Raw genomic sequence first — 14,397 nt, forward strand, 5'->3', positions numbered from 1 at the left:
TGCCTGTCATCAAACATTCTGATATTTTCTGAAGTATAAAATATTACCCAATCAACATTCCAAAGGAAATAGAAATAAAAAATCCTCTACCTATTTCTTTCCCTGTAGATTCTTTGTTTTGATTCTTCTTTAAATGCATTTATTCCCCGCCTTTATTATTTTCCACAATTTATAAACATTTTTTGTCACCAATTCTACTTACTGTTAATAAATATGATTACTATTGAAGTAATATATTATGATTTCATTGCAATCATAGTAATGAAGATATTCATTCCTTGTTCAGAATACTAGGGCAAAGTCATAAAACAATGTATATTGAGTGGGAACAGGATGAAATGTATCCAAGTGTATGTAACATAATAATGTATGCATAAATTTGAGGACGTATCCCTTAGACTCCAAATCTTTTTTTCTACTTTATTTCTTGGTTAAGCTCTGTTTATCAACCTTTTTTCCTTCTGAGTCGGAATATCCTGACTGGTAAAGTTTTTAAGTTAAACTCTTGTGATCTACACTGAGCTTTCATATTAACTGAAAACTGTAGCCTCATTGTAAAAAACCTTTAGCAAATACCTCGTAGAGCAAGACACCATCTGCACTGATTTTCCTGAATAACTACATCAAATGAGTGTACAAAGGTAAACAGTCTAGCTAGCAGGTACAGATGAGGAAACACCTGTTCTAGCCATATTGTACTTGCCATTTTTTTTATGGAACACAGTTCCGTTTCATCTGGTAGGTGCATTAATAAACCTTCTACTTTATCTAATTGCTAAAAAGAAGAGTTACCTGTGGCAGATTATCACTTTGGCTGAAATATGTAAGATACTCTTATTGCTGGCACCATTCTTGCTGAGTGAATCTAACAGTGAACAGTGATTTTATCTAAAAATGTCACATTATAAACCAGTATTATAAAATCACAAAGGCTTGATGAAAACATGTTCTTATATTACAATTATTACAGTGAACACCTGTAAGCTTCTTAATGGGTTTGCTGATGGTGCAGTGTCTGGGAAGGGGGAGTTTGCTAAATTATTCCTCATCTTTCTGTTTTTCTCATAATGTTTGTATGGCCTTTATTCTTACTTACATGAACATTCTTTCTTTTGTATAAATTCCTCAATATTGAATACATATAGAGTTAATGTGAAATTTATAATGCAACATTTCTTGGTCTAGACATACATAACTACCAGAGTACAATCATCTAAAGTCTGAACATTCTGCTATTGGAAATCAAATAAATGAGTGGGCACCTAACATTCAAAATGTGTTGTTCCTGTCTCCCTTCAAAAACCTCCTGTTTTTTTGAGAGAAGCGACAGAAAATTCTTGATGTTATATTGAATTTATAAGCTTTTCAAATAAATAGTCACATTTGATGACTCTTCCATTAACCACAAAATTTCTTTTGTGTATTCAAGTATTTTTGGTTTTTCATTAGAAAATCGCCTTGTTTGATGTCATGATTTTGTATGTTTTGCTATTGCCATGTTCTATCAAGAGTATGTAGGTTGTTGGGGAAGAAATAACTGTGCATTCAAAGCAAGAGGTGTGCAACCTTGTAGAAGTGGAAATAGTCCCTTCCTCCTTATCTATATGACATATGCCAGTCACCTGTGCCCAGCTTTCCTTATGCTCTACCTTGTAGCAAATCCTACTACCCCTTTACTTCCAAAGTGACTGAAATAACTGTGATATTCCTTTTGCAAACACTTCAGTACATATGTTCCCTTTGTAAACACCTCAGTCCATTTTCTTGTAGTTGTCTTTTGTCATTACTCTTCTTTCCCTAAAAGAGAAATTTGCCTACCTGTAGTCCTAAAAGAAAAGTGGATCTTCAAATGTCTATGATATATTAAAAAATCCACTAGTGTTATTTTTACATTAAAAAGATATTATGATAAGGAAGTGGTGCAATCAGATTATGAATAGCTGTTAAGGAGGTATATCACCCAAAGTTTGCTATTGAGATTTTCAGAATTTTTTCAGAATTTTCTGAATTTGTATTCTTCAAATAAAATAGACAGGAAAAAACAAACAAGGCTCTTCTCATTTTGGTAATGGCTTTTATTTGTACGTTAATTATTTCTTCCTTTTCTACCCTAAGAAAACAAGCACATAATTCCTAATTTCTGTGCTAAATTATTTGCATAGCTTTCTATTGCTCAGTAATTTTAAATTGTGCATTTAATTTTTGGGTAAATAATTCTCTCCTATCTAGTATTTCCCTTGTTTTACCAGCCAACTACATGTTGATTGTGAGAATAGATAGATAATCTATACAGCCTAACATTATTAAATTTGAATGTATAACTGTTATAGTGTTTCATATGAAAGTTTATGGCCAGCATAGGAAGTATAGTGTTTGAATTCCAATAATTCTAAGTATAGGAATGTAAGCAAAAGTTGAAAGTATAACTCATCTGTTATTTTTGGAGCTTTAAAACTGGGGTAAATTTGTGGTTTTATAGTACAGGATGGCTACCTTGTACTTCCTGTGGGGTAAAAGCATCTCTTCCAACTGTGGACATTACCATAGATGTTAGGATGAGTGATGCCTGAGAGGCCATATGGCCTAAAGTGTCCTCCTGCAAAGCATGTGAGAAGAGCCAAGAACCAGTCAGAAAGCAAGCCATGCTGCTCATAACAGTTGAAATGTCCAGCTGGAATCTGAGTCTCATGCCTTCTCATAATATTACTGGGCATTGTGATCTTGTCTCTGTTTCTGTCTGTCTAATCTCTAGAAAAGCCTTAAAAATTATCTGGGCTATGAGAAGTCTTTTGTAATAGTAGCTCTCATAAGCTATGTTTAGATATATTATTAATGAATTTAGCTGAGATATCGGGGGAATCTATTACCATTGATTAATTGTCTTGAAGTGTGGGTTTAGGAAAAACTCTGAAAACTGGTCAAAACTTCTACCCTTTTGCCAGCAATACATTGGTCTGCTAAAGTAGCTTTTTAAAATTTAACATGTTATTTGATTGAAATTAATCTTTATTATTTTTTTCTGCACTTCTCTATTAAAGTCATCTGGCAGTAATATAAAGCCTTCCACCTTGTTTTGCTTCAGCTTTGAAGGTAGTAAAAGTTAATAGTTGAAAACAAACAATTAAAAAAAGTTACTAACACATCTTTTGGTTTTTACTTCTGTTTCATTTGTAAGTTTGTTTCATGTATATTTGATGTTCAGCATAGGCTCTTGTGACTAGCCTTTGCATTAACTGATTAGAAAATAATGAGTTTTAAAACTTTCATTATGTAATTAAGTCAAGGAAGTATTAAATGCACAATATCACAAATGGATTGTATTTCAGTCTGCTTTTGAGTAACAAGATCTCCTTGAAAGTCATATATTTTACATAGTATTTTAGAATGCTTTTAGTCATTTAGGAACATTATCAATTTTTCAGCAATATCTTTCGTATCTTAGTTACATGGGACGTATCATTGCTGTTTAATATTTGAAATAGTCTATGATTTAAAATATATCTTGCATCTTTCTTATGAACTGTCAGATGAACATGTGCATGAACATGAAAAGTGTGGTAAGCTTTTTTTTTCTGTTTCTTCTTAGTACCAAATAGTAATCTTTTCTGGTAAGCAGTGTCACTGTTTAACCTAAAAACTCCTTCCTGTGTACAAGAGCATACAGTGTCAGTTGGTACATCAAAAATTCAGCATTTCCCTAGGAATGACACAAATGCAAGCTGCAGTAAGAGGGTATTTAAATTTTTGCAATTTTTTCTTGGTACTTTCTAAGATGACAGCACATGTTCATTGTCAGTTCTAAACAGCAATAGCAAAGTTCTCCACTATGCATTAAAGATCCATTACTTGAACTACTATCATCCGTACTGGCACAATTCACAATCTTCTTTAAATTTTTAAAAAAACAGCTTTCCTGTTGAAATACCGAGACCCTAAAAATTCAAAAACTAAAACTTGTCCATGTTAGACCTTTGATCCAGCTTCTTTGCCTTTGTTTGAGCTCAGTAAGTCTATTTCTACCTAAAGTACAAAGTACAGATTGTGTTATTAGGTATCTGAATATGTATTGATCAAGTGAAGACATCCTTTGCTTTCTGCAACTGACAAACAAAAACATGCATTGTTGTTTTCATACTAGTCCAATACTTATCTTTATAAAATTTGTGCCATTTCCATATTCTGTTTTTGAAACACCAAATGCCTGGTCTTCAGTGTGTTTTTCTTTCAATAATCTAATTTGATAACAAAAGGTTATCAAAACATGGAGGAACAGATGCCTTCTCAAAGTCGGGATAAGTTCCGAAGGTTTGACAGCCTAAAGGTCATATGCAAGGAGGATTACGTTGATTTTTCTTCTGCAGTTGTCCTTGGGTCTGTGCAGCACTGTTATGCAACAACAGAATTGGTGTGCTATCACCACTCTTTTCATAAAAATCCTAAACAGAGCATCATAAGAACGTCTAAAAGGAAAACTAACTCTATCCCAGCCACTGTATGTTAAATGCAAGGCTGAATATTTCCACTATTTCCAGATGAAAATTAGGAAAAAGGATATTTTGGGTCTGTTCTTAATTACCTACATTCTCAGTCTTTAAAAAAAAGGAAAAGAAAATATTTTTATGAATAGTAGACAGGTAATTCTGATTAGTGGTTGGGTTAATTGTAGAAGAAGTGGAAAGATGTCATTAATGGGTTGCATAGTGGTACAGAACTGTTAGTGTTTAAATATTAATCCATTGCCATCTGTCATGCTTTTACCCATGCACTGCTGGCCAATACCGAAAACATAACTACTACCCAGTTCAGAGCAGAATATAGTAATTTCCTTTTGTGAAAGAAAAATCTCCAAAGGAAAAAATAATAGGTATTATTTGTAGATATCTAGGTTCTGAGGGATACAGCATGTATCTGCATAAAGATGGCACTAATTCTTTTGTCTTTAGCAATATTGACCGCTAATATATTGTTTATCTGCATGTGCTGTGCATTTGTCTTGACATTCAAAAGACTGCTGCTGTGTGCTAAGCATTATTAAATTACCTACAGCATCTGGCCCTTTAACAAGTCCCTGACAGGACATTAAGATCTTATTTTAATTCCTTTTTTTCTTTTTTCTTTTTTTTTTAACTTCCCCTCATGTTCAGACAGCTCATCAATATTAGTAAGAATGTATTCTTCTAACTAGGAATGACTTAGGTGAAGAACAAAAAAAAAAGGACAAATAAATGTGAAGTCATTTTTTAACTTGCATGGATTAACATAAATAAATGAACAGAGAGAAATGTGAGATCTTTCTGATGTTCCTTTTTACTTTAGTGCTACAGAGAATATTTCAAAGAAGAAAGTCAATAGCATGCTACTGTTGTTAAAGATGTTGAGTTGGAAGCAGAAAGCCAAAAATATGGGTGAGGAGTAATTTCATTCAAGGCTTGGAGTCACTATTCAGATTAGATTTTTAGCAGATGTCTTATTGAGTTACCTATCAATTTCTGTCTTCAAAAGAGATTTGTATAAGTAGATAGTAAAGTTTGGAAATGTTTGTCTGATTGTCTACAGAAAATCACAAAACCCAGAGATATAAAGTCCTAGTTTATACCTATTAGAATACTATGGAATTTCCAATTCTGTATTATATCAAAAACAGATTCTTCAATGACACCATCTCTAGAGGAACAGTGTGTCTTCGTAAAATTTATCATAGGTACAGAAAGAACTTTTAAATGCATATGTAGTATAGACATTTAAGATTTCTATGACGAAAGAATATATCTCTGAAAATATTTTTTATTTTCGTTGGGTTATTCTTGGGGAGATAAATAATGCAGTTGTAGCTGAATGATAAAATAATGCAGTTGTAGCTGAATGATAAAAAGACATTGTATGTCTAGCTGAATATTCAAAAATTTCTTCTAGATTTCTTCCTGTAAAGAAAAGCTTTCAGTAGATTGGATGTTAATTAGTCACCTGGAATAGTAATCCCTCCTTGAATTGCTAACATCAGTTGCAGATCAAAATAACACAGAGTGAGCATATTTTACAAATCAAAACTAAGGAATGTGTTTACCTTAAAGGAGGTTATTCCAACTTTACAGTTTTAAAACTTCATGAGTTTTCATTTGTGAACAGTAGGACAGATGATTTTTGTGGAGAATCTCTTTTGTTGCTCTTATCTCCCATGGGTTATCAAGGCATCTATTTATAGTTGTTAGACACTGAAAGCTTCCTACCTATTTTGCTTCTAGGAAGGAGAAAGCAGTTTTCCTTTAAGGAAGAGGATGTTGTGGTGGCTCTGACATTCACTTATCTTTTAAGAAGAAAAGAGAAATCTGCTAATCACCTTCTAATTTGATCATTTCTAGGCTAGGTTTGGGGTTTTTTTGGTGTTTGTTTGTTTTATTCCATATTTTACATCATGTGAGCTTCCATTTATACTACTTGTCATTTAAGTACACTAATGTGTCTGCAGACCATGAGGAGGGGAGAACCAACATCTGCTTTTGAAACTGTGGGCCAATGTAATAAAATTAGAGGCATTACTTCTGGTGCATACATCATATCCTAGAAGTGTTGTTAGTTTTGTTTTATCATTTTCTGGAAAACTGAAAAGGAGATAAATGCTGTGGAAACAGCTCAGGAAAACAAACAACAACAACAAAATACAACAAAACAACCCAAACCACCTTATATTGTTGTCTGCAGCAGAAAACACGATACAGGGCATCACCAAGCAAAATAAACATAACCAAAAATTTATAGAGAAGAGATTCAGCTCTGCTAATTGGAAAAATCCAAACTGGGTAGCAAGCTGTGATGACTGTACGTGCTTTCAATACAGTGAAAGAAACCGTTATCTGCTACCCAGGATTTGCGCTTCCATCTTCAAAGTTTTGTTTTAATCATAATATTGACTTTGAAAAGCAAAACTTTAAAAACTAGAATTTCAGTGAAGTTCACACAGTTTCTGCTTGGAATTTTATCTGCATTTGTTTCAATCCTGGTTACAGTATTGTAACTCTCTACCCAGATTATATATAATGCTTATTGTTTTTCACTTGTTACCATTTTTAATGCATCTGGTTTAATAATAGTTTCAATTAAGCGACTGTTGCACAACAAGCATATGTTTATAACAGTGTATACGATATATGGATAAGTATGAAATATACATCATCTATATATTTTAAATGAATTAAATTTTGTAGAATTGCAATTATTTAATTATTTAATTAATCTTTATAGAACTGAAGCAGATAATAAATAATTATTGACACAACAAAAAATAAATAAACTATTGACACAAAACAAGAGAACCTGGTGCAGTTTTGCCTTAACAAGATTAAATATATAGAGAAGTAGACTGTATATTTTGGTATAAACTCCATTTATCTTCAGTGCAGCTGGAAAGTTTTTGGGGTGGTCAAATGTTTGATAGAAATTACATTTCATAAAGAATCTGGAAGTTAGATTTTCTTCCACGTTTCTGTGAACTGATGAATTCAATATTAAATTTGATACAGTCATCTGGATAATCTGAGAATAAGCGTAGTAAATAGTGTGGTTGCTCTACAAGTTGGAGCTGTAAAATTTCAGGTTTGCTTTCTTCATAAGTAGAGAAATGATTCTCTCATTGTAGGTACTGAATTAGAAATTCAGAAGTGTATTAAATATATAGATTTGTAAAGTGTTTTTGGAACATAGCAAGGTACATTACAACTGGGAAGATAACACAATATACTGCACATGCAACTGATTACTCTTATTTCAACTGGGAAATGAAAATGTAATGAAAAAGAATTCCATTTTGATAGCATTGATTGCTCTGTAGGCAGCTTAACTTTTCCAAACCATTTAATAACAGTCACATTTGGTTCCACATCAAAAAGATTGACTTAATCCATATTAATTTTTTTTTAATAATCTCTCAAGTGGCTTGAATACACTAACCTCTCTTTCGACAATAAGTAATACTAAGTGATGCACTGTTTAATATCTGTTTGCCACAAAAAGTAGAAGCATAAAAAACTAGAATTAATCTTTCAGTGGTAATTTGGACTACCTGCATTTCTTAATAGAATTATTATTATTATTATTATTATTATTATTATTATTATTATTATTATTATTATTATTATTATTATTATTATTATTATTATTATTGGCTGATTCTGCAGATTGAGGGCTTCTATTGCAGTTCTTCACCTCAAATTAGCTATAACATTTTTAGTATTCCTAGTATTCCTTCTTATATATTTTGGTGATATACTTTTATATATTAAATTGAAAATAATCCACAAAATTAAAGTAAACGAAGGATCCAGATTAATAAAACTGAAATAATATGTTTTTCCTTGTCACTGATGTCTTCTGCCTTTTACCCATTTGTACTGCTAAGTTTATCCAGGTGTACATTTGAAATTTAATTGGAAGTAATGAGAGAATTGTTAGATAACTATTTCCTGAAATATTGAAATTTTCCTTATGCTGATTATGCTTTATTCTGTTTATCATTTTTAAACACTACTTTCAGAACAGAGGTTTTGCTTTTGCTGATTAATAAAATAATTTTTAAAAGTAGCTTAGCAGACAAAACATGGAGATTAGAGATAATGCCTATAAGTTACAAAGCATTTATGTTTGTTTGTTACCTGCAGTTTTCTACACAGTCATCCCATAGATCTATTTGATTTCGTAATTATTTTAAATCTTTTGAGCTTTGAGATGTTTGGCACTTTTGTTTCATAAAATCTGACATAAATTGTGGTGTTTCTCTTTGTTGTTGTCATTCATTTTTGTTATTCTGCTATTTATATTTGCAATAGAACCGAATGAGAAATATCATTATCCTCTGCATTGAGTATCTGATTTTCATGGTGTAGTCTCCTTTTATTCATCCTTTTTTTTTTTTTTTTTTCCCCCACTGGCAAGAAGCTGCACTTCAGGCTGAACTAACCTCTGAAAGCACTGTCTGAACTGATATTTCATCAAGTTCACCGAGTTTGAGTACATTATGAATTCTTGCGTTACCTTCCATGTGACACTGAAGTAGATGTTTTCCACAGTTATTTTAAATTTCATTGTGGTGTAAAATAATTGAAAGGTTACTGTATATATTCATTTAACATAACTTTAAAAGACAAACAATTTACCAGGCTTACAGAATTGAAACTATTTGCCCGAGCCTCATGTATGTGTTTAAAGCAGTCTGTGCATGCAGAGGAATACTTTAGTTTTTACAAAATATCTGAGATAAATCATTCACTTTCCTTTCAGGAGCTGATGCTGTGGAGGCCCAGTGTAAAAGATTTGAAGTGAGGGCAAGTGAAGGTGGAAAAGTATTATTTTCTGCAGATGAAGATGAGATAGTCATTGGAGCTGACAGATTGAAAGTAACAGGTATGTTATTTGTAAGATTTTTAAATGAATGTTAGTCTTCCCCCACTCCCCTCCTTTCCTCTCTTTATCTTCTCATTCCTTGACCAACCAAAAGATATTACATAATCCTAAAAGGTGAATTCCTACAAAGACAGATTTGAATTTTAAATGACCAGCTATGGTAAAAATTACCCTCAACACAGGCATACATTTGGTTTTATATGCTACTGTTAATGAAGCTTTTTTTTTTCCTCTTTTCCTTTTTTTTTTTTTTTTTTGTGTGTGTGTGTGTGTGCGTGCATGCGGTTGCTCTACCATCTTTCCATCTTTGGCTGCTTCACAGTGGTGAAACCTTTGGTCCTCTATCATGACTTTACCTGTTCTGTATTTGAAATACCAGGTCCAACTTCTGTGTGGATTAAGGGTATATACTCTGCTTTATTTTAGAAGGCTTGAGTGAATCATAGAATACCTGTCTTGACTACAACATTTGTTCAATAGAACAAAAATATAGTTCTCACTGATTTTACTGTGTCATTATAACATGCATACATATATGGGTAAGTTACACATTTGATATTAGACATGTGTTAGCTTATGAAAAAAAAAAATAGAATCAGCTGGATTTGTTTCAGTTAAATGCTTTACGTTTGTATTAGACAGTTCTAGTTTAATTTAACACCGGGAACAGGGTAAAAGTACTCTCAGGAAGGCCAGAATCAAACTGAGGCTGAATTTTCTTTATATGCCTTAGAATAAATCAGATTGTTGCTTGCCAATATTTGTGGGTAATTTTTTTTACACAAAATCACAGATTTGCAGGGGTTGGACAGGGACCTCAAGAAATCATTGAGTCCAACCCCTCTGCTAAAGCAGATCCCCTATGATAGGTCACAGAGGTAGGTGTCTAGATGGGTCTTGAATATCTCCATGGAAGGAGACTGCTCATAATCTCCAGGCAACCTGTTCCAATGCTTCAGTACCAATTCATTTATCTCTGATCTCTGTTGATTTTCTCTGGCCAAAGGATTTTTTCAATACAAAATGAGAAGAAAAAGCTTTCGCAAGCAGAGTTTAGTGATGCTGCATTAGCCAATACTAAATTTTATCTATTTTCCAGATTTGTATTTATGAGAAGATTGAGTGTTTGTTGAATCAATAGCATAGTTAGGAGATTTAAAGTAAATTTCTTTACAATAAAATGCAAGAGAATAACAAGAATAACATGAAAGGCAGAAGAGGCTCATATTGGAACCTTATCAAGAATTTTAAATTCTGTGAAGGTTTGTCTTAAACATACAATTGACAAAGCAGAATTTAATGTGTCTACCATAAGTTATAAAATAAAATATCTACCATATGGCACAGAGGATTAGATTTCCTGCCATTAAGAAATCTGATAATATATTGTGGATGTAATGACAGTGCACTGCTCAACTGATTTTAAATTCAAACTAGTTTGAGTACCCACAGCATCTGTTGACCTCAGTTGTGTTAGAAATCAGTGGAACGAAAGTAAATTCAAGGAAAGACTGGATGCTGTGTTAAGGGACATGGTTTAGTGGGAGCTATTAGTAATAGGTGAACGGTTGGACTGGATGATCTTTTAGGTCTTTTCCAATCTTGGTGATTCTATGATTCTATGATAAATTTGTTCAGTGATGCTCAATATGGTATATAGAAGTTATCCTTGTAAAAAGAACGGGATTTTCTCCTTAACTCCAGAAATATACTTGTCTGTATGTACGGTTATTTTAAGCACAAAATAAAAATAATAAAAAAGGGAAGTCTAGGAATACTTAAGTTAATTCTGCTTTGATATGCTCATCTGAAATTCAGGGAATACTACGTACCTGTCAATTCACACCAAACATCTCACTACTACAGTTGGTTTTCATTTTGTGGCTATGATGAAAAATAAAAAAGCACTTGGATTATTTTAGTGTTATAAATCTGGTGTTGAAATTAATTACTTAATTACTTCCACACTAGAGAAGAAGAAGAGGGGGAGGGAAAAAAAAAAAAAAAAAAAGAAAAAAGAAAAAAAATAATGTCCCTGAGCACAACATCCAAATGGTTTTTAAACACACCCAAGGATGGTGACTCAAAGACCTCCCTGAGGAGCCTATTCCAGTGTTTAACTACCCTTTCAGTAAAGTTTTTTCAGTTATCCAACCTAAACTTACCCTGGTGCAACTTGAGGCGATATTGAAAGATTTACTAGTTTCTAAGCATTTTTGTGTAGGTCTGGGAATACAGAGTATGTATTGTTAATTTTCAGTTTTCATGGCAGCTTGTTAAGAAAAAATATGTGAAGGTATTCTGTAATTTAAAATTGAAAGTGTATTTTTTAAAGAGTTTTTATTTTTAAAAATCCTTTGAAAATCATTGTCTTAAGTATCTATCTGGAAATAATCACTGTTTCTAATCTCTGGTTAATCATCTTGTTGTGTTACTATCTTATGAAAAGGTTAGTTCCAAAATTTTATACTTTAGATCCTGAGGGCCCAGTTTATGTTAACCCTTATGTCATATGATTAGACTATAAAAATATTCTACAGGAGGAAGGGAAGAGTATAAGATAGAAGAGCATTTCTGAAAGGAATACACTGAAAACCATTATATCCCAATTTCTCTATCTCTAAAAAGCTTCTTGAAGCAGAATTGCTAATCTCTAGCCAAATGATTAAGCTGTAATGAGCTATAAAATGCTTTACTGTTTACTTCAGTCTAAAGCTGAAAATAGATTTCCAGGAGGAATGTAAGCACTGTGAGATGCATGCAATCTCAAGAAAAGTATTTTAAAAACATTTCTCAGGTTTGTAAAATAAATTGCTGTCTTCATGTTAAGATAAAATAACAAAACATTTATTTCTGTCTCTCTGAATTCTGGTAAAAGATTTGGGTGATACCTTTGAATTCCTTATTAAACGCATTAAAGGTGGTGATTCCCTGCAGGAATTGCAGAGAAAACAAAATATGAGTATCAGAAAGGAATAACAAGCTCTCCTACCACACATACAAATCTATTATAATGCAGTAAAATATTATGCTCTCATTTTTTATTTATTTATTTTTTTTTTTTTTCATGTATCCTATGTTATGGGGCATCTCTTTAGCCAGTTTAGGCCAGCTGTTCAGGAACAAGTAAAACATCAGTGCGTTATCAACTCTATTTTTTTCTGAAAGCCAAAACACAGCATCATATCAGACAATACAGAGAAAATCTATTCTGTCCCAGCTGAAACCAGGGCAAAAAACTTTCAGATATGTGCATGTTACTACAGATTGTCTTCTGACTTATTATTTATTTATTTATTTATTTAGACCAAACATGTAGTTAGCAGTTTAATAAAATGTACTAAATAAAGTGGTAGTAGGAGAAAAGCAATGAAGAGGCATAAAAACTTTGCAGGCTGCTGAGACCTGCGATGTGATGTCATGGCTTAACCCGTGACATGAGGTTTCTTCCTTGTGAAGTTATATAGAAGGGGGTGAATAGTAGGAAACATTCTTCAGTTTTGGTGGAAACATTCTCACAGTAATAATAGGACAGATTGTGGGTCAAATCTCCTTTTATACCAGAGTAGTGTCAAAAAACTGTGATGCTCTGGAATTTATGATTATAAAGAGTTCAGCATGGCTTTGATCAAAGTTAAGTACTTCATTGCATGAGAGATCAGAACTTTGATGTATCAAGGAAACTCTAGAATGTACTTCCACTCTAATAATTTTCTAATAATATTCAGGACTAACATGTAGATGAGTGCATCACTACTTCAGTTTTGACTTTATGATTACATTGTAGGACTGTGAGTCTGCAGGTAATGAAGTATAGAAAGATCTTCCAAAGTAGTTAAAATGAAATAATAAAGTAGAAATATGGCTTATGGCTATAAAAGGTAATATGACTGAAAATATGGGGAAATATATATGAATTACAAATTAGATTGACAGAGCAGAATTAAAATATTTATAACAAGTACTGAAATGTAGAAAAATAAATGCTTATTTGATATACATAGTTATGACAGTAGGTATATAAATAGTTCCATCAAAAACTGACAAGGAATTTTAGTATGAAGAGGAGAAAAGATCTTGCATTTGCCATGTTCAGTTGGTAGGTTCTGATTTAGTTTGGATTGTGAAGCTGAAAGAGATGAAGGGAAGCACTAAATCACTTTGATCTCACTTACTCAGACAAGTTATAAGTGATCATAGTAAAATTACTGTATTTGATGTTGCAGTAAAAACAAGCCTTTGAGTAGATGTACCAGACTCTCAGGATCTTGAACTCTGAATGAACCAGGATTCTTAAATCAGCATTTGTCAGTAATAAAAATGCATTACATGTATACAACTTCTGTGGTTCCCAAATGATGAGTAAATAATGTGTAATTCAAAATAAACTGAGCGAATAAGATTTCTGATGAGCTTATTTAGATGTCAAGGAATCACTTAATGTCCAGAATTTTCTGCAGAAGAGTACTGATTACTATTACACGAATCTAACCACATTACAACAGAGCAGCTTTTCAGGGCACTCTTCTTCAGAAGCATCTGCAGAGCTGATGACAAGCATGTATGTGTGAGTGCCTGGCTATCTCTGAACTGGAAGTTTTGTGGGCAGGTTATAAAGTAGCAAACCTAAATAAATAAATTTCTTATCCATGACACTGCATCGATACATTTATGTCTTCTTGCTAAGCATGAAATATGTCCCCAGCCAGCTCAGATTGCAAGCAGCGTGTGCTTACATCAGCCTGGCAGGTGAAATATGTTGGTTGTTGGAGGACTGTTGTTACCTAAGCAATAATGGCAGTTGGTTTGCAAGATTTTGAATTTTGACAGTTTCAGAAAAACGTGCTAAGGAACATAGTGACTGGACTATCAATGCAAGCACAGAGAAAGAAGCCATAATTAAAGAAGTTTCTTTGCAATGGAGTAGACTCAAAAGTAGATAAATGCATAGAAGTTTCTGTAGTCCTGCTAGTCCAGGAATATATATTATGTTTGCTCCAGTAT

General features: G+C 32.7%; 1 protein-coding gene across 11 annotated transcripts in view; it reads left to right on the forward strand.

The window, feature by feature from the left end:
• The window catches only part of SGCZ (sarcoglycan zeta), a 348,739-nt gene that overhangs the window by 298,301 nt on the left and 36,041 nt on the right, over window positions 1–14,397 (forward strand). For all 11 annotated transcript variants that reach the window (XR_004306978.1, XR_004306979.1, XR_004306977.1 and 8 more), the window contains one exon: window positions 9,271–9,393. Coding sequence is in view for 8 of the 11 variants with exons in the window: in XM_032444281.1 (XP_032300172.1) it covers window positions 9,271–9,393 (123 nt within the window). In the remaining 3 variants the exon portion in view is untranslated. The remainder of the gene's footprint in view (window positions 1–9,270; window positions 9,394–14,397) is intronic.

Source organism: Coturnix japonica, chromosome 4 (genome assembly GCF_001577835.2).
Source record: "Coturnix japonica isolate 7356 chromosome 4, Coturnix japonica 2.1, whole genome shotgun sequence".
Taxonomy (NCBI): domain Eukaryota; kingdom Metazoa; phylum Chordata; class Aves; order Galliformes; family Phasianidae; genus Coturnix; species Coturnix japonica.